General features: G+C 39.6%; 2 protein-coding genes across 6 annotated transcripts in view; one reads left to right on the top strand and one right to left on the bottom strand.

Annotated features, from left to right (window-relative positions):
• Positions 1 to 12,232, bottom strand: part of MCM8 (minichromosome maintenance 8 homologous recombination repair factor) — a 44,299-nt gene extending 32,067 nt beyond the window's left edge. For 3 of the 4 annotated variants that reach the window (XR_006200530.1, XR_006200531.1, XM_042931584.1), the window contains exons 1-7: positions 11,887 to 11,961; positions 6,559 to 6,711; positions 6,164 to 6,247; positions 3,999 to 4,081; positions 3,437 to 3,586; positions 1,475 to 1,578; positions 503 to 701 (exon numbers count right to left, since the gene is read on the bottom strand). Coding sequence is in view for 2 of the 4 variants with exons in the window: in XM_042931584.1 (XP_042787518.1) it covers positions 503 to 701; positions 1,475 to 1,578; positions 3,437 to 3,586; positions 3,999 to 4,081; positions 6,164 to 6,247; positions 6,559 to 6,711; positions 11,887 to 11,926 (813 nt within the window). In the remaining 2 variants the exon portion in view is untranslated. Of the gene's footprint in view, positions 1 to 502; positions 702 to 1,474; positions 1,579 to 3,436; positions 3,587 to 3,998; positions 4,082 to 6,163; positions 6,248 to 6,558; positions 6,712 to 11,886 lie in introns of all 4 variants that reach the window. The other variant, XM_042931585.1, reaches the window with a different exon arrangement.
• Positions 12,233 to 12,374: 142 nt separating this feature from the next.
• TRMT6 (tRNA methyltransferase 6 non-catalytic subunit) lies at positions 12,375 to 23,870 on the top strand. 2 transcript variants are annotated; one of them, XM_042931573.1, is made up of 11 exons: positions 12,375 to 12,664; positions 16,132 to 16,259; positions 17,688 to 17,797; positions 18,337 to 18,428; positions 18,552 to 18,635; positions 18,907 to 19,031; positions 19,938 to 20,296; positions 20,753 to 20,838; positions 21,676 to 21,778; positions 21,877 to 21,963; positions 23,327 to 23,870. In XM_042931573.1, the coding sequence occupies exons 1-11, from the start codon at positions 12,537 to 12,539 to the stop codon at positions 23,516 to 23,518; spliced, it is 1,494 nt and encodes a 497-aa protein (XP_042787507.1). In that variant the 5' UTR covers positions 12,375 to 12,536; the 3' UTR covers positions 23,519 to 23,870. The 2 variants fall into 2 exon arrangements, with proteins under 2 accessions (XP_042787507.1, XP_042787508.1); XM_042931574.1 differs by lacking the exons at positions 16,132 to 16,259; positions 17,688 to 17,797 and having other exon boundaries at positions 12,625 to 12,664.
• Positions 23,871 to 24,187: the final 317 nt, after the last annotated feature.

Raw genomic sequence — 24,187 nt, 5'->3', positions numbered from 1 at the left:
ATGCTTAAAAAATTAAGCTTAAATCACAAAACACTAATATCTGTCAACTCATAACGGTGGCTCTATAGATATTATTCTCTCGACTTTTCTATGGCTTTAAAATCTATAGTCTAAAGTCAATAAAGATAAAAGGAACACATCATTGTCAAACCTATTAAGTCAAAATATAAAAATATGAATGGAAAGGATACACATTAACTTCAGGACAATGACTGTCTCTGGGAATTGTAGAAGCCAGGGGGCACAAAAGAGACACTAATCACATCCATAATGCTTTAGATCTTTAAAAATATAACTGGAGCCGGCAATATGTAAAATTCTGGGTGATGATTAGAGAAATGCTTTATTGATTTATTTTCTGTACCCTGAAGTATTTCATAATTTAAAAACTGAAAATAAGTAAGAATAAGCTCTGTGCTCAGAAACACTGGGAAATGTTTTCTGTAAACTGATTTGCCTTCTCTACCAAGATACATAATTAAGTAGGTAAATAACATATTACCTTTGTGGGAAGATTATATTTTCCATCTGGAAGAGGAAAACCCTGAACTTCTCCACATGCAGCACAAAGAAAAGCCATCTTAGTGCACAGAGGCTTTATGTTACTGACACGAACCACTGTCCCTCGCAGAGCGATATATTTTCCATAGTAATTTGCTCGGACATTCTTGAGCTGTGTCAAGGGCTCATAGTTATAGACCCTAAAAACAAAAACAAGAATGTATTTATCTATGAATTTACAATAAGCCAATAGTGGAAGTTATCTGTATCTTCACAACTTCCTTTTAGGAGCAACTGTGGAATTCTCCAACCATAGCATCCCTACAGACCAGTAATTTCAGAAGAATTAAATCATTCTTAAAGATTAAAAAATGCTAAATGTTCCCGTTTCTTCTAGTCCCACTGGCTGTTCTCTAAGGGAAAAAGGAAAAAACTACTGTCAAAAGGAAAATTTTGGCAACAAAAAAAGTGACTTGAGTTTCTTCTTTTTCAAGAACTGTTACAAAGTATCTTCTATAAATTCTGAAAAAGAAAAACCCTAGTGATTACCTTATTCAGCTCTTCTAATGAGAATTTTAAATCTTAAATAAAGATGAATTAAAGAAAAACAGAATTCCATTTGTTCTGTGTCTAGTAGAAACCTAGTAACTTCAACAAAATATAATCACACCATTTACTGTATTACATAGATTATTAATTTAAATAGCAGCATCTTGATAAGTATACATCCAAAATCAATTTTTACAGGAATGTACAGGTTGGGAAATCACCTTATTTGGGCAGGGAAATTTATTTTTGTCATGACCTCTTTGAAGAATTCTGAGTGAGTTTACTTGGGTTTGATAATCAATAAGATAGCACAGAATTCAACCTTTTTTACTGATTTCTCTGGTTTTATAAAATGAGGTTTCCAATCTCAAACAGTCTTACATGCCAGATTCTAAATAATACTTTAATACCGGTAAATCCTTACCTTGCATGGATGTGTGGCACATTTACCATTGTTTCCCCATCCCTAGACAATCCTTCTTGGGCCTGTAATTCAGCTGCATGCCTTTCAAGGTCCCTAGTTAATACCTAAACAGTTGGAAAACAAAATACACTCTTGAAGTAGAACTCTTTTATAGAAATGTGAAGTTTATGAATATAAACAGTTCAGAACAGAATATTAACAGAACTCTCATAGCCCTTTAAAACTCTGATATTTAAGGGGTGCCTGGGTGGCTTGTTCAGTTAAGCATCCGACTTCAGCTCAGGTCATGATCTCATGCTTTGTGGCTTTGAGCCCCACGTCAGGCTCTGTGCTGACAGCTCAGAGCCTGCTTTGGATTCTGTGTCTCCCTCTCTTTCTGCCCCTCCCCTGCTTGTGCTCTGTCTCTCTCTCAAAAATAAACATTAATTTATTTTTAAACTCTGATATTTAATTATGACTACTTATTTTATAGTGGATTATGTTTTACCTGGGATTTTGTCATCCCTGTCTGCTACTTTCTGTCCAAAGTAAGCTTAATATTAAAAGTCCTTACAGTAGTCTCCAAAGCTATTACTGCCTGGACAGGCTCTGGTGAATACATATTTCATACTTCTCTATATTCAGTGATTACTTAAGATAGAGAAAATAAAGATGACTTTTGAAATATCTAATACCCACTCCCTTGACATTTGATATTAAATATTTAATATCCTCTTGTGTACAAAGCAGTATGCTGACAATCTAAGAGTGAAAATGAGATGCACATCTATAGCTCTAATTGTTATAAAGACCATAAATATTTAGAGACAAATACTATGCAAGTTTTGAAAAACAGTCCTGAGAAAGGTTTACATGAGAGACAATGGAGTTAGGCCCCAAAATCTGGATGCAATGCAAGGGGCATTCCATGGTTAAGGGACGGCATGTGCAAGAGGTCAGAGTATTGAAAGAATTCTGGGGAGAGCTCAGCTTAGCTTAATGGGTAGTAAGTGAAAGTGGAGGAGGAAGATGAACCACATCATGGAAGGCCTTCAACGCCATGTAAAGGATTTGGATTTCACTTGGAAGAAGTCACCAGTTTCCGAAGATAGATCATGTTTCACCAGTATAGCAACAATTTAGGAAAGATAATGAAGGTTTAAGAAGGGTGGAGGGCCAGTAAGGGTGGAAAAGAGATGGATTTAAGAGATGTTTTAGAAATAGGAATGAAAGAATGTGGTGACTTGGATATGGAGAACTAATGAGTGAGATGAGTCTGAAGACAACACCAAGGTTTCGTGTCTCAGGTTACCAGCAATGTACACATCTTTGTAATTAACTATTCCTTGTGCCTGGATACCATTACCTCCTCTGGCCTATGTCTAATTCTCAGAACCCCTTTAAGACCCATAATAACCCTAGCATCTCTACAAAGTCTTCCTCTGACCTCTTCCCAATAGTCTTACTTTTTCTGAATGCACCCAGTATTTTACCTGTTCCTGTTCTGAGATTTACAACTCTTTACCTAGAAGCATTTATCTGTTTGTCAGCCTAAATAATACTGTCACATATGTTGTGTCAACTGACCCTGAGAAAAACAGGCACAATATATATTATTTTCCATTTATATATGGGGACACTCAGGGAGATTAAGTCTTGCCCCATGCCACACAACCTAAATCTGAGGTTATTTTCCAAGTTCATAACTGATAACAACATGACCCTTGTCTTATCTTCCTTATGAGATTTTTTTCAAGGAGTTCTTCAATTCCTGTATGATCTTTAACAGACTCAACTAATTTAAGTAAATTAAAATAAATGTTATATTTAGATAAGCAGTTGTATATAGAATGAATGCTATCTTTCAGGACAGGATTGAAATTCTTCAGTTCTAGTTGGCTAAAAACTACCTGTTAGGGAAGGTACTGTTACTGTAAAGTCTTCCTTTAAAATTTTGACAAAAGTCAACACAAAAATATTTACCTGATGTATTGCCAGACCCATGCAAGCCAAAGTTTTCTCAGGTGTATCCCTTAACTCATTTGCTATAGTTGGTACCAGTTTAGTCATTTCATCGTCTTTTGTCAGTTCTTTAAAATCCACCAAAATACTTCCCTTTCTTTCTATTTCATCCTATAAAATATTAAAGGCATGAAAACAATGATGGCTTTTTTGAAGTCAACAATCAAAACTAAACATTCAATTACTTTGAAAAAGCATATGTTTATATTGTGATAACAATGAGTATAATAAGCTTTGTGCCAAGCACAGTTATAGTATTTAAAATATATTAATTTACTTATGCCTCTTAACAACACTTTGTGGTAGGTAGTAATACTATATGACCAACTGATAGATGAGAACACTAAGGTACAAAGAACGTAAGTAATACACCAAAGTCCACACTGCAGCTAAGGGGCAGAGGTGGGATCTAGATCAAAGCTGTCTGGCTCCAGCCTCTACTGATCACTAGCACCTCAAACACATCGTTTAAGAAGACAACACATAAAGGTGTACTGGTAGCTTTGTTGTACAGGAATCTTACCTTATCATATAAATCAATACGCCTTGTGAAAAAATTTTCAAACGCTTGAATCTTCTCAATAAAAGGAGAGCTACTGCTGTAAACTAATCCAACAAATATGGCATTAGCACTAATAATCACACACATACAGGCATATTTTTCATGAGACGAAGAAACATTGTACACATGGTAGAGGACTTGTTCCAATTACTTTGCATTTTGATTATATTTACATAGGAATAGTTAAGTATTCTAAAGCAAGTTTAGGTCTGCATAATCTTAAATGCAGAGAAGAAGTGTTTCTCTCTAAAAGCACCAATACTATCTGGGAATCTTTGTACTGAACCTTTGGCGCTTAATAGGACCTGGTAGTTCAAATAGCTTACATAATAGAGCTTAAAATGAAAATTATAATAAAGCCAAAGCTAGACACCTGAATTAAATTCTTACCCAGAAACAGAGCTAAAGACAATCAGTCTTTGCAAAGTAAATTCTACAAGTCCAAAATGCCACATGTCAAATTCCTTCCTGACATTAGGGTAGACAGACCGCTATTTCACTCTGGTCCCAAAACTTTTACACTGTAAAGTTCCATAACATTTTCAAACTGGTCTTCCACAGAGAAACAATACAATGAAGTAGTTTGGAAGTATAGATGGTTAAATCTAAGGCATCTGCTGAACTCCATCTTTAGGACCAGTCTAAAGATCACTTCTGGTGTTCTGGTCTAACTACTAGGGAAATATTGTAGGTGTTGGTAGCTAATGCATCCTAAAACAACAAAAGACACATCACCTAAGAAACATATCTATGTGATAGGAAAAAAAAACCAAACAAACAGACTCTCAATACAGAAAAACATTTGTAAAGCACTTCATTCATTCACCAAATGAATACTGAGTGCCTGGTAGCGGGAAGATCCTTGCCCTCAAAGCAGTACAGTCCAGTGGAAAAAAACCTATATATACATACACATATATGAGTACATATATATACATATAAATGTACATATACATACATATATATGTAATATACACACATATATATACATATATACATATATGTCTTTACACATACACACACATATACATACACATAAACCATAATTCATAAGAGATATAACATATAGAAAAAAACTGTAAGAACACAGAAAAGACTAGTCTCCACACCTATGATGTTAACTGATATTTTTGACTATAAAAGGGAGAGTCCTTAAGTGTGTTTCTACACAAGCCTGTGTAGGTTCTCTTCGTTTTAAGCCCTCCCTTCTATTTTCTATTCTGTGATGCTATGATTGAGATCTGCACAGTGCACTGCCCAGACTCCTTTAAATTCTGCCAACTGGAGGCATGTTAGAGACTGGAAGGTGGCAAGAAAGAAGGGTTTTATTTTTGTTTCTAATTCTTTTCAGCATCTTGCCAGCTGCAGAGAATTTCCAGCCTCCAGCTCTGAGCATCAATAGTGTCATCCTCCCACCAGAGTTACCAGCAACAACCAGCTTCATTTGCTGCAGTGGTCTGAGCACAGGTGTGAAGAGTACCCTTTGGAGATCCAAGCACAGCTTTTCAGGGTGCCCCTGAGCACCTGAAGCAACAGCTCTTCCTCTGAATCCCTACATCCTGACAACCTCAGAACTTCTTACTTTTTATTCCCTCAGCCATAAGGATGGTTGCTGCTTCTGGAAGTTACTATTATCTGAGGGCTTATCACAGTGTTCCCATTTTGCTCTTTATTTATTTGTTTAATTTTATTTGAGAGAGAGAGAGAGAGAGAGAGAGAGAGAGAGAGAGTCCTAAGCAGGCTCCAGGCTCAGTGTGGAGCTTGATGCAGGCTCAATCCCATGACCCTGGAATCATGACCTGAGCCAAAATCAACAGTCAGAGGCTCAACCAACAGCCACCCAGGAGCAACCCCCCTTTTGCTCTTTTTAGACTTCCAACTGTATATTCAATTCACTGTATTAAGTCCCCTTTTTGAAATACCTACTGTGGCTTCTGCTTTCCTAACTGATACAAAACTCTAAACATAATACTCTTTAAATATAAACATGATTTAATTGTTTGGGTGAACTAAAATTAAAGAAGGGGATATCTATCAGTAAGCCAAATGTACTATAGTAATAGGAGATGTAACATCCGGTGACAAGAAAACAGAATCTGTGATACTCTTTACACTTGTAACTTTACCTTCAGAGAAATAAAGCCTCCAGCCTTTATATGGTATGAACTGATCCAATGTTGATTGTAGTAGCAAAGACTGTGAGGTTTGTTCTAAAAAAAATAGAATACTAAGTCAGTAGAAATAGTAATGTGCTGCTGAAGCGAGCACTAGGTTAGTAGAAATAGAATATTTTTTTTCCTATTTGCTTCTCCTTCTGATAATGAGAAACTGACATCATATTAGTAGTTACAGGTTAAGTTATAGGTTTCAGTAAAAATTTTGGATCTTAATACTTAAATACTACTTTAAGGAGTAACATCAAATCAAAGACTGAAGTTTAAGTTAAACTGCTTTGCAGGACAAGCATAAATAGCTTCCTTCATGAAGGAAAAAAAATTGAGCAATCTTTGACCTCCCCTACCAGAAGTATGCTTTCTCGTGGTTTTATTCAGGTCAGGTCTGTGTTCTCTCTCTCTCCATTTTCCTGTGAAGCTCCCACCACCTCGTCCTCTTTTCCAGCTTTGAAACCTCCCTCGTCCAAATCCTCTGCCTCTATAGTCGCCATTCATGTCTTCTAAAAGACAAAGACAAAAAAAAATCTTCATCAAAATTATAATGGAAATAGTGCTCCTAAGAATGTATTAACATAGTAAATAAAATTAACATATTCTAGTTTGAGATTAGCAAACAGCACTGCAACATTGTACATCATGGTACCAGCTTCAAACACTCTGCAGTCACACTTCTAATTCCCATCTCCCTCTCCTTAAAGTTTTTACTTAAATTCCAGTTAACATACAGTGTAATATTTGTTTCAAGTGTACAATACAGTGATTCAACACTTCCACACAATACCCAGTGCTCATCATCACAAGTGCACGCCTTAATCCCAATTACCTGTTTCACCCCCCACCCCCCACATCCCTTCTAGTAACCGTCGGTTTGTTCTCTATTGTTAAGAGTCTGTTTCTTGGTTTATCTCTCTCTTTCTTTTTGCCCTTTGCTTGTTTGTTTTGTTTCTTAAATTCAACATATAAGTCAAATCATATGGTATTTGTCTTTCTCTGACTGACTTTGCTTATTTTACTCTCTAGCTAGATCTATGTCATTGCAAATGGTGCCACCTCTTTTTAAGGTATATGTACCATAGGTGTTTAACCAAGTATACTGAACATTCATGGGATAAAAATAAGGTAGTGTACCGGTTTTCAAGGGGCTCCCTCAATAGAAATGAAAATAAGACAAGTAATTAACTCAGAGATGACTTTTTTTTTGTAGTGTTTTAGACTGATTCTAGGGCAGCACTGGCTGACCATAATTCTGACCTGTGACACTATGAATACATCATCATAGACCCTCAAAAACAGTCAATCCTGCATGTCATATCCACTTTTACAAAAGGTACACACATGCTCTTACATAGGCAGCTAATACGAACTTTTCTGAGGATGCATAGGGGTGGAAAAGGGTACATACATGTTTTAATCTTTCTTTCTCTATAGGGGCTAAATAGGAAAGAAGTTAATTTTCTGGGACTTCCAGCTTCTCAAAAAGGCAATGGAAGAAAGATCATTTCTAGGTCAATACTGATTAGATGAATTATTTGCAGTTCTTAGATAAACTCATTGAAATGCAATCATTTTTTTAAAAAAACATATTTATTAACATATTCTCATCTTTTTTTTTTTTTTTTTTGCTAATTATCCCTTCACATTTTTTGTTTTGTACATAGCAAGATACTCATTTTTTTTTTTTTCTTAACTCAATGATAGATTCTGGCTAATTATCAAAGATTCAAAATATAAGTAACCTTTAAAATAGTTTTTAACCTATAACCAGTAAAAAAAAAAAAAATTGAATCAGTAATCAAAAATCTCCCAACAAACAAGAGTCCAGGGCCAGATGGCTTCCCAGCGGAATTCTAACAAATGTTTAAAGAAGAGTTAATACCTATTCTTTTGAAGCTGTTCCAAAAAATAGAAATGGAAGGAAAACTTTCAAACTCATTCTATGAGGCCACCATTACCTTGATTCCAAAACCAGACAAAGACTCCACTAAAAAAGAGAATTACATACAAATCTCCCTGCTGAACAAAGATGCAAAAATTCTCAACAAGATACTAGCAAACCAAATCCAACAACACATTAAAAGAATTATTCATCACGATCAAGTGGGGTTTACTCTTGGGATGCAGGGCTGATTCAATATCCACAAATCAATCAATGTGACACATTGCATTAATAAAAGAACAGATAAGAAACACATGATCCTCTCAATAGATGCAGAAAGAGCATTTGACAAAATACAGCATCCTTTCTTGATAAAAAGCCTCAAGAAAGTAGGGATAGAAGGAACATAACTTAAGATCATAAAGACCATAACAGAAGACCCACCGCTAATATCATCCTCAATGGGGAAAAACTGAGAGCTTTCCCCCTAAGGTGAGGAATGTGAAAGGATGTCCACTCTCACCACTGTTGTTCAACATAGTGTTGGAACAAGTCTCAGCAATCAGACAACACAAAGAAATAAAAGTCAACCAAACTGGCAAGGAAGAAGTCAAATTTTCATTCTTTGCAGACAACATGATACTCTACATGGAAAGCCCAAAAGACTCCACCCCAAAACTGCCAGAACTGATACACGAATTCAGCAACATTGCAGGATATAAAATCAACGTACAGAAATCAGTTGCATTTCTATACACCAATAATGAAGCAGCAGAAAGAAAAACCAAGGAATCGATCCCACTTACAACTGCACCGAAAACCATAAATACCTAGGAATAAACCTAACCAAAGGTGTAAAAGATCTGTATGCAGAAAACTATAGAAAGCCTATGAAAGAAACTGAAGAAGACACAAAGAAATGAAAAAACATTCCATGTTCATAGACTGGAGGAATACTGTTAAAATGTCAATACTACCCAAAGCAATCTACACATTCAGCGCAATCCCTATCAAAATAACACCAGCATTCTTTACAGAACTAGAACAAACAATTCTAAAATTCAGAAAAGGCCCTGAATAGCCAATGTAATACACTGAAAAAGAACACCAAAGCTGGGGGCATCATAATTCCGGACTTCAAACTGTATTACAAAACTGTAATGATCAAGACAGTATGGTGCTGGCACAAAAACAGACACATAGATCAATGGAACAGAATAGAGAACCCAGAAACGGACCCACAAATGTATGGCCAACTAATCTCTGATAAAGCAGGAAAGAGTATCCAATGGAAAAAAGACAGTCTCTTCAGCAAATGGTGCTGGGAGAACTGGACGAAAACGTGAAGAAGAATGATACAACCACTTTCTTACACCACACACACAAATAAATTCAAAATGGAGAAAGACGTAAATGTAAGACAGGAAACCATCAAAACCCTAGAGGAGAAAACAGGCAACAACCTCTTTGACCTTGGCTGCACCAACTTCTTACTAGATGTGCCTCCGGAGGCAAGGGAAACAAAGGCAAAAATGAACTATTGGGAGCTCATCAAGATAAAAAGCTTCTTTCTGCAAAGCAAAGGAAACGATCAACAACAAACTAAAAAGCAACCAATGGAATAGGAGAAGATATTTGAAATGACATATCAGATAAAAGGTTAGTATACAAAATCTATAAAGAACTTATCAAACTTAACACCCAAAATACAAACAATCCAGTGAAGAAATGGCCAAAAGACACGAATAGACACTTTTCCAAAGACATCAAGATGGCTAAGAGCACATGAAAAGATGCTCTACATCACTCATCATTAGGGAAATACAAATCAAAACCACAATGATACCACCTCACATCTGTCAGAATGGCTAAAATTAAAAACTCAGGCAACAACAGATGTTGGCAAGGATGTGGAGGAAAGGGAACACTTTTGTATTGCTAGTGGGAATGCAAGCTGGTGCAGCGACTCTGGAAAACAGTATGGAGGTTCCTCAAAAAATTAAAAATAGAACTACCCCACGACCCAGCGATTGCACCACTAGGTATTTACCCAAGGGATACAGGTATGCTGTTTCAAAGGGGCACATGCACCCCAATGTTTATAGCAGCACTATCAACAATAGCCAAAGTATGGAAAGAGCTCAAATGTCCACTGATGGATGAATGGATAAAGAAGCTGTGGTATATAAATACAATGGAATACTACTCGGGGTCAAAAAGAATGAAATCTTGCCATTTGCAACAACATGGGTGGAACTAGAGTGTATTATGCTAAACGAAATAAGTCAGTTAGAGAAAGATAAATATCATAGGACTTCACTCATGTGGAATTTAAGAAACAAAACCGGCTGGGGTGCCTGGGGTTGCCTGGGTGGCTAAGTCGGTTGAGCGTCCAACTTCGGCTCAGGTCATGATCTCACGGTTTGTGGGTTTGAGCCCCATGGCGGGCTCTGTACTGACAGCTCAGAGCCTGGAGCCTACTTCAGATTGTGTGTCTCCCTCTCTCTGCTCCTCCCCCACTCACCCTCTGTCTCTTAAAAATGAACAAACATTAAAAAATTTTTTTTTATAAGTTAACAAACAAAAGGAGCGCCTGCGTGGCTCAGTTGGTTAAGGCTCCAACTTCAGCTCAGGTCATGATATGGCGGTTTCCAAGTTCAAGCCCTGCATTGTGCTCTCTGCTGTCAGTACAGCGCTCCTTCTGATCCTCTGTCACCCTTTCTCTCTGCCCCTCCGCCACTTGTGAGGTGCACACACAAAATAAATACATTGAAAAACAAACCAGGGAGGCAAACCATAAGAGACTCAAATACAGAGAACAACCTTTGGGTTGCAGGAGGGGAGATGGGGGGGGGGGGGGCTAAATAGGTGATGAGCATTAAGGAGGGCATTTGTTGGGATGAGCATAGGGTGTTATATGTAAGTGATGTATCACTAAATTCTACTTTTGAAACCATTACTACACTGTATGTTAACTAACTTGGATTTAAATAAAATTCAAAAAATCAATTCTGTGATGGAAGTAGGAGTAAAAAAATAAAATAAAATAGGTTTTAAAATAATTCATATAAGTGGAGCACAGGGCATTTTTAGGACAGTGAAACGATTCTGTATGATATTGTAGTGGTGGATATATGACATTATGAATTTGTCAAAGCCCATGGAATTGTACAAGAGAAATAGTGAACTCTAACATAAACTCTGCACGTTAGCTGGTAATAATATCAATATCGGTCAATTAATTGCAACCAATGTAACACACTAATAATGCAGGGTGTTAACAAGTGGAACCTGGGCTGTGGGGAGGTAAGAGAAAATATAAGGGAACTCTGCACTTTCTGTGCCATTTTTCTGTTAACCTAAAACTGTTGTAAAACAGAAAGTCAACCTTTAAAAATAGCTCGTATCCTAAGGATAAAAAGAAACAAAGAGTATCTCCGTACACTGTAGTGCAATTCATCACACAAAAAAAACCATATCCGAATCTGTTTAAAGGGATTTAATTAATAAATACGTTAATACCCAAACAAGTTCCTAACGTTAGGACAAGCCAGAACTTTGATCATCGTCTAGACCATATCGCAAGTCAGGAAACTGAAACCCTGAGAAACACATCAAGATCTAAGTTGTTTGGTGGCAGTACTGAACTCCAAACTCCGTTTTTAAAATCCAAGCTGAAGCGCTCCTTCGAGAACGCTACATGCCCTATCTTTCCCAAATGAGACAATATAGTGGCAATAACTTGTAAAAATTACACAGACGCAACATGTAGGACTGTAGAATTGGGTAAAGGAGCCACCTGTAGGCCTGTTGTCCTTCGTTAAACACCCCCACTTCATTTAGTTCTCCTCAGGATGTTCTTACTTGCAAAGATAGACGTCCCAAAGGTCTCCCAGTTCTCAGCAGGGCAGGTTCCTGGACAGCAGCAGATGTGCCCCGCCCCGCTCTCCCTTCCTCCCGGGGGGAATCTAGGCAGGGCCGAGAAAAGACTGAGGCCCGAGCTCCTCAGGCGACCCCTACCCAAGACCTGCGATTCTCTTCAGTCGCAGCTCTCCAGACGTCCCCGCGTGGGACCTCAGTTTCCCCAACGCCTCACGGGCTCACTGGATCTTTAGCTACTGAAGCTAAACTCCAGTCTCCTTCCACGTTCCTTTTTGGCGCGTCTTTGACGCAACTTCCGCCCAGGGTGCTGCGAGACCGGAGGGAGGGATGGAGTGCAGCCAATCAAGGAGTTCGGCCAGACGGAAGCCTTGAGACTCCCGGAAGCTGTCCAGAGGTCCCCTCAGGAAAGCGGAAGCGGCGCGCAGCACGTGGGGGAGGTGCCGGTCCTAGGGTTCTGCGTCCACTTGGTTTGTGGTTTTGAGGCTGGCCTCCGCCACAGCAGAGGACGAAGGGCGGGGCGCGGGGAGCCCGAGAGACGCTGCGGAGCGGGGAGACGGGCTGAGCGCCATGGAGGGCCCAGGGGAGGCGCCGGGCCCACAGCCACCGCATCCCGAGGACCACCGCATCCGCGACGGCGACTTCGTGGTGCTGAAACGGGAAGATGTGTTCAAAGCAGTGCAAGTCCAGCGGAGAAAGTAAGTCAGGTCGCTGGCCTTAAGGGTCCCCGCTTCATTTTCTAGATACCCCCTTTCTCCAGGTCTTCCCACCAGGGTCCAGTTCTTGGATCTGTGGATCCCCAACCTCCTTCCTCGTTTTCTCCTCTTGATCTTCTTACAGAAACCTTTTCCCCCAACATCCCATTCCCGTGTCCCTTCTGCCTTCCTGCAGACTGCCGCTTCCAAGGTTTCAAACCTGGTCTTCTGCCTTCAACATCCCTCTCGGTCTTTCCACCGGGTTCCCTTTCTCATACTTGGCCCTTGGGTGCTCAAGTGCTCTCCCCCTTCCTTGTTCTCACCCTTCCCTGTGTCCTGGAGTTGTTCTCCTAGGTTCTTGAGATGTTCTCTCCTGTTATCTCACAGAACTCACCAACCATTCTCTCCTATCCTTGACTCTCGGGGTCCTCCCCTCCCCTGCCTTTTTCCCATAGACCATCCTTTCTCCCTACTCCCTCAGCCAGGATCAGTCCCACAAAAATGAAACGTCTCCCACCTTATCTGACCTTTGGTCTCTTTTCTGTATCCAAACTGGAATAACTGTTTACACATAGTAATGTTGGAAAACAACTTCCCATAGAATGTAGGATTACTCTAGGATTCCCTCACTTAACACACAGGGATGCGAAGAGATCTAGGAAAGTTAAATTACCTAAAAACAGTTTGCTCAAGATCTCAAAACTTGAAATCAGGCTTGATTTGTGAACATGCTGATTAGTTATAACTCTGTTTTAATATTAGAAAAGTGGGAATTTTTGGTAACATTTTGGCAGGAGTGGTGAGGTTGTTAAATCCCAATAGCTTATTAATGCTGAAAATGTATTGAGATGTTTCTGTTAATTATCTGAAAAGTACAACCAAGTTTTCCTTTAAGTTTGGTTATTATAGTACTTTAGACAATGAAACAAGTTGAGTTCAGTGTCAGGAGAACAGCTTTCTGCAGAGCACAGTCTAGGTGCTCTGAGATTTGGAGTTTCTAAGTGCTCCCTTCAGATAAATTATTTTATTCCTGTGTGAACCAAACTGTTGACTGGTATTTAAAGTGAAACAGGTGTCATTAGAAAATAATCAAGTAACAGCCCGCAAAGCACCATGCTGGTGACAGCCAAGTTTTATTGCACAAGAACCAGTGTGGTAAAGCAAAATAAATGCAGTGGGGGTAGGGGGTGGGGGGTTCTTTTAGTCCAGAAATATATCTGCATCATTTTCTCTAGAATTTCTGATTAGAAATGTGTGCTGGCCTTCAAGTGTATAATTTTGGAAAGAGCCAATATTAATTATTTAAACTTTTTAATTGAAGTGTAACAGTGCAGCAAAATCCTTAGGTTATGCTTGATGAATGATACCAAGTTTACACAGCTGTATAATGACCATGCAGGTGAAATTTTGTTTTTTCTTTTCTTTCTCATTTGCCCTTTTCTCAAGTTGCTTAATTTTAAAAGTGGACGTTTGAGTGTGGTTGTTAATAATGTGCTCTTTTAGACAAGAGCTTTTTCATTACCAGCAATGCGGACAGTAGCATCTTTATTTCTAAAAAGTACTCTGTTCGTACTCTAGACATACTTGTTTGGAAGCACTTTTCATCACTTTTCTTGGCAGAAGCCATTGCATTAGTTTCCGTTTGATTTAGTAAATGATGCTTTGAGCTCATCGAAATCCCAGGTCATACTCTCCCTTTACTGTTCTTCGGGTCTGCACACATCTGGTTGGGCAGAAGCAATCCTGGCTTACTGAAGAGACTGCACATCCCACTCTTTCTCGGTGAAGACATGGCATTGCATTGCTCTGACTGGGCCCCACTTTCCTGACTAGGGCAGTGACGTCTTGTCACGCCGCTCAGTTTGAGTGGCACACCTTTCTTTGCATATCAGACCCCCAGCCAGAAGGGTAAACCCAAACCATCTCAGACTCAGTATTTCACTAGCACTGGGGTGCTCAAGGGATGAGAGTGTGGGTTGCACATCTGGACTGAACGGAGTTTCAATTTCTGATGAGATTTATGTCAGCAAATATTTTTAGAGTCTGTTATGTTCTATTACGTTTTAGAAACTGGGCACACAGCAAAGAATAAGAATTGATCCTATCTGGATAACTTAGGATCTCGCAGGAATTCACTCAGATGGTTCAAGGGAGGAGATTTAATGAAGATGTGACATATACACGTACAGTGGTGTGGTGAGGTTTAGAGAACCAACAGAGAATGGTGATGCACCCAGGGTCTAGCAGTGGTGAGGAACTTTTGGCAAGGGAGCTTGGGTGATGTGGTCTGTGCATTCTGTCATAGACTCCTGGGGCACAGAAAAAGGAAGAGAAGGTGTAGGGTGGGGCACAAACAGAATTAATCAGTACATGTCTTCCAGGATTCGGAGTTCTGTGGACACTGGCCATGTCCTAAAACTAGGCAGGGCTTCCTGAGATCCATTGGTCTTTTCTGGGGCAGACTGTGTGGTATAGTGGAAGGTACCAGGCTTTGGAGTTAGTAAAACCTGGATTTTAATCCCAGCCTCCCACTATGTAACTATGAGTCTTGGACAAGATACTTTTCCTAAGCCTTAGATTGCTCATCAGGAAGGAGCTATGTCCCAGGATTTCTGTGAGAATTAAATGAAAAAGCATGAAACTCACTGGTGTGTACTGCCCAGCCACTTGTCAACACTCAGTAGGTGTTTTGAAGAAAAAGAAAAGGTTGTTTGTTTTTGTGGGATTTTCCTTTTAAATGGTAATAAGATAAAAATTTAGATAATGAGGAAACCTAAAGTTGCCAGATCCTCAGTAGAGCATTGTCAGCATTAGGCATATTTCCAAATGTATAGATTGTCAGTAATGTTTATTTGTAAACATAATTTGCTTTTACTAGATATTCATTCATTCATTCATTCATTCATTTATTTATTTATGTGTTTGTTTGTTTTAGTAGGCTCCACACCTAATGTGGGGCTTGAACTCATGACTCCAAGATCAAGAGTCACATGCTCTACTGACTGAGCCAACTAGGCACCCCTGCTTTTACTAGATGATTTTTAAAGGAAATAGCCAGTTAGACCAGGGAATTTGTTAAATCCTTGTCTTCTCAATGATTGTTTGAGGGGTGTCACAGTGTCACAGTGTGTGTTCAGTGGCCAGGCAATCTTGGTGACCCTTTATTTAGGAAATCTGCAAACCTGTGAGTTAGGACATCCTGTCAGTGCAAGTTGGAGTCAGACCAATGCCTCAGAAGAGGAATGTCTTCTGTCCTTGTTTCTCATTCCAAATTCACTGTTTTTGTGGCTTCTTATTAATTTTGTCTCTGTCCAACCCAGTTCTCTCTAGTTCATTTGTCAGTTCATGTTCAGAGATAATGTTCAGAGATCAGTCTCTGTGGGAGACCAGTTTTGAAATAAATTTGATTAAGCATATATTTTCTACAGTGAATGCAAATAAGATACAGCTAATTGCATTTTCTTCCCCAGAAAAGTAACTTTTGAAAAGCAGTGGTTCTATCTGGATAACATCATTGGCCATAGTTATGGAACCACATTTGAAGTGACCAATGGAGGAAGTCTTCAGCCTAAGAAGAAGAAGGAAGAGCCTACTTCAGGTGCACTCCTTTGGGTATATGAAATAGGTGCTCTTGAGCTGACTAGTCAGAAACCTGTCAACCCCAATTCTAAAATGCTAACCCAAGCTATCCTCAAAGAAACTTAAACTCGTAATCTAAGAACTGTAGCTTGATGGAATGAAGCGAGGTCTGCTTTTGACTTTTGAGATACCTGGATTCTGGCTCTAGCCCATCATTAACTGGGTCTCCAACCTTAGGCCAAATTTTTAATCCCAGGAACCCTTGCTAAGAGCAGGTAGAGAGCCCTTTCAGTGCCCAGAAGTTAAATAATTGCTGGAGGCAGTTAGCATGTAGGGTAGAGGTTGAGAGTCTGGCTTCAAAGTTAACTGACTAGGTTTAAGTTTGTTTTATCACTCGCCTTGTCACCTTAGGCAAGTTACTTGGTTTCTCTAGGTCTTAGAGCTTCATCTGTAAAATGGAGCCATATGTACATTTAATGCCCAGGATGTTGCTGGTGTTCAGTCATATAATATATGGGAAGTTCCTAACAGTGCCTTGCCTGTAGCAAAGGCCCATAATTTTAGTAGTTATTGTTAATTAAAATTAAGTACTCCAACATTTGTTAAAATAAATGTACTTAAGATATTTTATTAATTAAAATAATTTTTTAAATCAAATAATTCAAATACTATTTTAAAATTTTTGTTCAAACCAATTAAATGCTTTTCAGTTAACATCCATATTTTTATTGAGCACCAAATATGTTCCAGGTATGATTAGGCAGTGTGATTGTAACAGTTTATGAGATAAACCATCTCATGAAATGTACTTAGCAGTGGGGAACACCAAAAATAAGTAGACAAGCTAAACACATACTTGTAGGTGGTGGTATGTGCTGTGCAGACCATAAAACAGGGAGGTGTGCTGGAAGCTGATTGGGTGAGACTTGGCTGAGATAATGAGTTCACCGCTGAGTGATGGGAAGGACCTAGGCAGAAATCTACCCAGAGATTGTCATAAAAGCACTCCAAGTGGAGGCAGCAGCAAGTGCCAGAGCGCTGCAGTGAGCCTATGTTTGGTGTGTTTGAGGAAGAGAAAGAAGGGCAGAGTGGCTAAAGTGTAGGGGCCAGAGTGTACACAGCCTTGCAGGTCGTCTTTGGAATGTATTCTGGCTGTAGGAAGCCACTGTTTTGTGCACGGGAGGATTAGATGAGCCAGTTTGCATTTTGTAAAGAGAACTCTGGTATCTGGGTGGATTGTAAGGGAGCAAGAGTGGGAGGGAGCAGGAATAGGAGTTAGAGACTGGAGCAGTCATGGCAAGAAAAGAGTGGAGGGAGGAATAGAGGCAATGGAATTAGAAGGCCAAATTTGAATGACTGATGGGCTGGATGTAGACATGAACTTAGAAGAAGAAAGATTTTAACTAACTGCAGATCATAAATGTCATAAAGCAATTTCCTTCCTTAGAGACCAAAGAAGCGGGCACTGATAATCGAAATATAATTGATGATGGGAAATCTCAGAAACTTACTCAAGATGACATAAAAGCTTTAAAGGACAAGGGCATTAAAGGAGAGGTAATATTCAAAGGATGTTGTGTTTTGTTTTTGTATGGTTTTGAGGAAATTATTTGGTTTTTAAAGCAGGATTTACCTAAGGTGAAATGTAAAAATACTTTCTCTTAAAAATAGTTTGAAATGTACATGCAATTCAATATATCAAAGATATCATTTCTTTTATGCAGGAATGTGAGTGACCTTGCTGATATTATTAGCAAAAGAGAATTTAATAACTTAGTGCATATCAGAGCTTAACTTGGTTCATTTTCAGTAAGTTTTCAGCCAGTGTCTTTCTTTTACATCCCTTCTCCCTTTATTATGTATCTCTCTCTCTCTCTTTTTTTTTTTTTTACCCTGTTTTAAGTGGAGTTACAAAGTACTTGTATTTTAATACAAGTTCTAGATAGAGTGAAAAATGCAGTGTATTCATTTGGACTTGTGTGGAAAGGGGCCTGGAAAATCAGGTCTTTGTATACGTTCTAGGGTAAGAAACCTTTGAAGTTATCGTTTCAGTGGAAATAAAATTTCAGGAAATCTGCTTGCTCCTTTTCTTATAGGAAATAGTTCAGCAATTAATTGAAAATAGTACAACATTCCGAGACAAGACAGAATTTGCTCAAGATAAATATATAAAAAAGAAGAAAAAGAAGTAAGTGGCCTTTGTTTGAAAAAGATGAAAGTATTAAATCTTTATAGACTTATAAAATTATTAAAAATAAAATATTTTTAAGCCAATTTTTCAAGACTGATGTCCTCTTTTTTCTTCCCTCAGGTATGAAGCCATCATTACTGTTGTGAAGCCATCCACCCGCATTCTTTCAATTATGTATTATGCAAGAGAACCTGGAAAAATTAAGTACGCTTTGTTTCCTTTCAAAAGTATAATTGGGGGAAAATATATCTTTAAGAAAAGTCATGATTTTAAGTAAAATGAAAACTTGCACACCTGCATAAAGTGTCCTCCTACCTCATGAATTGTAAGTTCTTTTTACTGTTGTCTCCAAAGCAATCTATAGTCTTACCAACATCATTTTTGTGAAACAAACAAATAAAACTTGAGAAATGATGATTAAGATAGCTGTCCCTGCTTAGCTAAAAATAAATGAATCATTCTTTTTTTTCTTTAGCCACATGAGATACGATACCCTAGCCCAGATGTTGACGTTGGGAAATATCCGTGCTGGCAATAAAATGATTGTAATGGAAACGTGTGCAGGCTTGGTACTGGGTGCAATGATGGAACGAATGGGAGGTAAGATTTAACGTTCTCAGGTTCATTAAAGCACCACCATGACATAAGTAGAGGGGCCTAAAAACACAACGCACAGAAAGCGAGGCTGAGTTACTACAAGATTAATGAAATGGCTTGGGTGGGCCTGCACAGCTCCCGTCCCTGGGACCTTCCTGCAGCGTCCACATCTCCCAGCCAGTGCTGTGTTGGTGCCCCTGGATGGTATTTGCCCTTTCCAGCTTCAACATCAATGGGGATGTTTCTGAAGCTTTTTTCTGGCTTGGACCTCCAGGACAGTGATTTCAGTGAATTCTTGGATAGCTGGTGCTCATTTTATTGGCGTGAATTGAGGGGATAGTATGAGAAGAATACTGGGGGTATATTTTGTCCTGGAGGAACGCAACACGGCCTGGTTTGCCTGTCCTCTCTCTAACCCTGTGGAAGATAAGAACTTTTAACTGTCCTGATTGAGGATTGGAGTAGGGGAAAGCTGAGAGCCAGTCACCGATCACATGACATCCAAATTTGCACGATCACAGGGTTTTACCATAGTGTCAAGTGGGGTAAGCGTTAAGACTTCTTGTTCATGTTGGGGCACCTGGGTGGCTCAGGATGCCCTCCCTTCTCTCTCTCTCTGCCCCTCACTGCTCATGCGCGCACTCTCTCTCTCTCTCTCAAGACAAAGAAACATTAAGCAAAATAAAAAAAAAAAAAGATTTCTTGTTCCCGTGTTTTGGAATTATATTTCCTTCACTGGGCATATTCATAGACTGAACAGACCCCAGAGGAGCTGCATCATCTTACAGCCTCTGAGCAGAGTAGAGACCTTCTATCTTCTTACTGTGGCGGACCCTGAGGTTTTGCATAGTCTAGAATCACCTCCATCAAGCAGATGTTTGCTTTTTTTTTTTTTTTTTTTTAATCCAGGCTTTGGTTCCATTATTCAGCTGTACCCTGGAGGTGGACCTGTTCGGGCAGCAACAGCATGTTTTGGATTTCCCAAATCTTTCCTCAGTGGTCTTTATGAATTCCCACTCAACAAAGTGGACAGTCTCCTAAATGGCACGTTTTCTGCAGAGATGTTATCTTCAGAGCCTAAAGACAGTGCTTCAGTTGAAGAAAGTAATGGCACCCTGGAGGAAAAACAGACTTCAGAGCAAGAGAAGGAAGACAGTGTGGCAGAAGCCCAAGAGAGCCATCACCCACAGGAACAAGAAACAATGGAAATTGTCTCTCAAGATCCAGAATATAAGGAGCCTAAAGAGAGAGGAAGCAAAAAAGATTATGTAAGAGTATTAAGAGTCCCCACTACCTTCATAACATTCCCCTCATTATGGCTTTTCCTGATCCTTTTTTTTCCTTTCATGTCAGGATCTATTACTGTGTAACTCCCTCAGTTTCAGTTAACTTAATTTAAGCACTGCGATTTGGCTTGGCTTTGGAGCATCAGTGCCCAAGATAGTGAATATCAAAACAGATGGAGAAAGCGTGTGTGTGGGTGTACACACGTATGTGATGTGATCTTTGGGATGGAGCTTTAGGATACAGAAGCATTGTATACCAGGTAGCTTAATGATGGTTTTATAACATATGGATTTATGTGTTTGCAACTTTCTTATGAATGACCTTCTGTTGCTTTAGTTTAAGTTGCTAAATATTGTTGAAATGTTCTGACAGACCAGCGTTTCCTAAACCTGACTGAATGGCCTCAGTACATTAGTTTCTTCTTTTTCTTCTTGAAGATTCAGGAAAAGCAGAGGAGACAAGAAGAGCAAAGGAAAAGACATTTAGAGGCTGCTGCTCTGCTGAGTGAAAGAAATGCAGATGGGTGCGTTGATGAATGCAGATATCTGGGTGCTCATGGGTTTTGCTTCAAACAGATTAGAATTGTCTGTCTGCTTGTCTGCTTTGATTATAGTGGGAGCTGAGATGATGATTCTGTCTTGGGTTTTTAAAGAAAGGAGGCTGCATCTAGTGGAGGTGGGAAAGTGTGCTGGTTTCAGAGTTTTACAATAAGTTTGGAATTTCTCTGATGACCGTGTGTCAGATGGGTCTGTGTGGTCCTGCTGCATACAGGTGGTGGGGCATTCAAACTGGTGTGATACTGGCTACCCGTAAGGGCTAGGGGAAACCTGACAGTCGTAGATTCAGATATCCGTAAAGCCAGTAAGTACCATGTTGGATTTGTTTCCAGATTTTTTTGTTTTTAAATCAGGAGTGTCATTAAATGCAACTTAGAGTTGCCGAGCACCAAAAGAGCTTTTTTTTTTTTTTTTAATGTTTATTATTGTAAGAGGGGGAGAACGAGCAGGGGAGGGGCAGAGAGGGGGGGGAACAGAAGATCTGAAGTGGACTCTGCACTGACAGCAGAGAGCCTGATGTGGGGCTTGAACTCATGAACCGTGACATGGTGACCTGAACTGAAGTTGGACGCTTAATTGAGCCACTGAGTCACTCCCAAAAGAGCTTTTAATTCATTTTGTGTTTCTTGGAAAGTAATAGCTTATGATTTTGTTTGTTTGTTTTTTTGAATATGTAGAATGTTTTATATCAAGCTCTTCCTTGTGCAAGTCATGGCAAATAAATGATCATTTTAAATACATTTTAAAATCTGCGCTCCGCCTTGCCGAGCAGAGAAATAATTTGTCTAATGTTTTCCTTACAGTTTAATTGTAGCTAGTCGTTTCCATCCCACTCCACTCCTGCTGACTTTGCTGGACTTCGTGGCCCCTTCAAGGCCATTCGTGGTCTACTGTCAGTATAAAGAGGTAATACAGAAATGAAATGGATGAGAGTTCTTGCGTCTGCATGTTAATACTCAAATCACAGCCCTCAAAGTCATCCTCAACTCTTTTTATGCTTTTAGCCGCTGTTGGAATGCTATACAAAACTGCGGGAAAGAGGAGGGGTCATCAACCTCAGACTGTCTGAAACCTGGCTCAGGAATTACCAGGTACGTGTTCTTAGAGCCAGTTCCTGGGAGCTACTCTCCTGAGTTGCTGGCTCTTTGCAGTAGTGCCAGAAGTTGTTAAATAGAAATTTGCCTATTTCTGTCTACAGAGATGAAAGAATCTCCTGCCTGTAACTCAGAGAAAGTGCCTTGGCTTTTCCTGACCCTTTTTTCTCCGTTCATGTCAGGGTCTATTACTCTGTAACTTCAGTCCAGAGACATTTAAAATGTAAACAATTATGATTCATGTTTCTTCAAGGCCTCGAGATCATTGTGGAGGAAATAAATGATAATAGCAAATTCCCTAGGCCAATAAGAAAGTGACTCTCTTCTCTCTCCCGGGATATCTTTTCATCAGGTTTTCAGGATTTACTTCTGGGCTCCATGTCAGTTCAGGTCCTCTGGAAGGCATTTGCTAAGATGGAATTAGCAGTGGAAGGGATTTATTGGGGGAAAATGTCTTTGAAAGATGAGAGAGGAAGCAGGATTAGATGGGAAAGCCCTCAGACCATGGTGGAGGTCTGATGGCTGTGAGAGAACGGGGAGAAAGGAAGATGGGCGGGAAGATCCTGCAGTGCTACCCTCAGAAGGTCTCAGCCAACATAATGGGGAACCCCAGAGCAAAGAGTGCCCATTAAAGGAGCCCTATGTTGAGCAGAAATGTTGTGGTCCTGGTACCCATGCTCAGTAATCGACTTGGAGTGGCCCATGGCCTCCCTGGCTGTGAATGCTGCAGAGGATCCCAAAGGAGCAGCACCTAGAGGCTTTCTGCTGCCTGAACTCCTCACAGCCGGTTCCCTCTGGAAGATCTGAGGGAGCACCGCCATGGCTGCCACGGGTACCGCCCTGCTGCTTGGACATCGTCCTACTTAATCTGGGATACTTAAAGCCCTGAGCGGACCCTGCCCTTCATGACAGTCATCTTATTGAGCTATGGTAACGGCAGAGAAGAGATCTTGTCAGAGTTAACAAGGTATTGGGGCAGGGAGGCTCTGGATATGTGTCCAGTAGCTACTTCTCCATGGACTGAAACTCCACTGTTGGCCATGAAGCTTCCTGGAGCCAATAGAAAGAAAGTTACGCACAGGCCCAGGAGTACTACACCAACCATTTGTTTGTTTGCCACCGGAAACTTGCGTCAGGTTTGAGAGCAGCAGCTCCAGCTTTATTTTTCAAAAGAAAACCACTTAAACCAGTTTCTATACTCTTATCTGCACTATTATGTGAAGGAGGAGCTCTTTAGGAATTGATCCAATTAAATCTTCAAGAGAATCTGTGTCGTTTAAACTCTGATTTCCAGCATGTGTATTGTTAGTATGTGCTTTATCTGCTTAGGAAAACATGAATGTCTTTCTGTCTTGATTAGGTTTTGCCAGATCGAAGTCATCCCAAACTACTGATGAGCGGAGGTGGGGGGTACCTTCTCTCAGGCTTCACTGTTGCCATGGATAACCTTAAAGCAGACCCCAGTCTCAAATCCAACGCAAGCACTTTAGAATTACACAAGACTGAAGAGCCAGCAGCTAAAAAACGGAAATGCCCAGAGTCTGACTCTTAAGCTTTCAAAAATTGCTCTGATTTTTGTCCTCAGGCATTATACAGTTAGTAATTAAACTTTAAATGCTATTACTAATTGTTTTCTTACATTCAAAAATAAGAACATGTCTGTACACCTGCTCCTGGGAAGGACGAGTAAGCCTTTTGTCCACTTCTGGCACAGATAGATTTGGTCTGTCAAAACGTCGAGCCAAAATACCTAAGCCTGGGGTGTATGCAGTGGACTGGTATATATGGCCAATCCTGTTTATTTCACAAAACTCCTCTAAGTACATTTGGTACTCTGTGCAAATATCCTGAGAATTTAGACGTCCTAGAAATATATTTATACAAGACTTTATGTGTTAAGCTAAGTGGAATAACACAACATAGAGAAAACTTAGGTACTAAAAAGGAATTTGTGGAAGACATTTCTTGTGTTCATTCCGCTCTCTTTAACCTAAGCAATATGGATGTATGAGTGTCTGAGATTTACAGTACCAAAAATGCCCTCCCTGTTTTCTCCAGTGGAATAAACTTTTTTAAAATGCTAGGTTTTTTAATTTTAATAGTTGATAACTTAGGAAAGTTCTGAGTATTTATTTTACTGCTTTTTTTTGTCAACACAGAGGTGTAGTAGGGTACTTTTTTGGGTTAATTTGCCAGTCCCCTCCTTCTTTGTTCGAAATGA

Source organism: Panthera leo, chromosome A3 (assembly GCF_018350215.1).
Source record: "Panthera leo isolate Ple1 chromosome A3, P.leo_Ple1_pat1.1, whole genome shotgun sequence".
Classification (NCBI taxonomy): Eukaryota; Metazoa; Chordata; class Mammalia; order Carnivora; family Felidae; genus Panthera; species Panthera leo.
The sequence above is the reverse complement of the archived record's forward strand: the minus strand, read 5'-3'. Positions and strand labels throughout refer to the sequence as shown.

Coding starts and splice junctions, on each gene's coding strand:
- TRMT6 (XM_042931573.1), top strand. CDS start 12,537: ATGGAGGGCCCAGGGGAGGCGCCGGGCCCACAGCCACCGCATCCCGAG. Junction 18,429..18,551: donor ATAAAAAAGAAGAAAAAGAA/GTAAGTGGCCTT, acceptor TTCTTCCCTCAG/GTATGAAGCCATCATTACTG. Junction 19,032..19,937: donor AATGATGGAACGAATGGGAG/GTAAGATTTAAC, acceptor TTTTTAATCCAG/GCTTTGGTTCCATTATTCAG.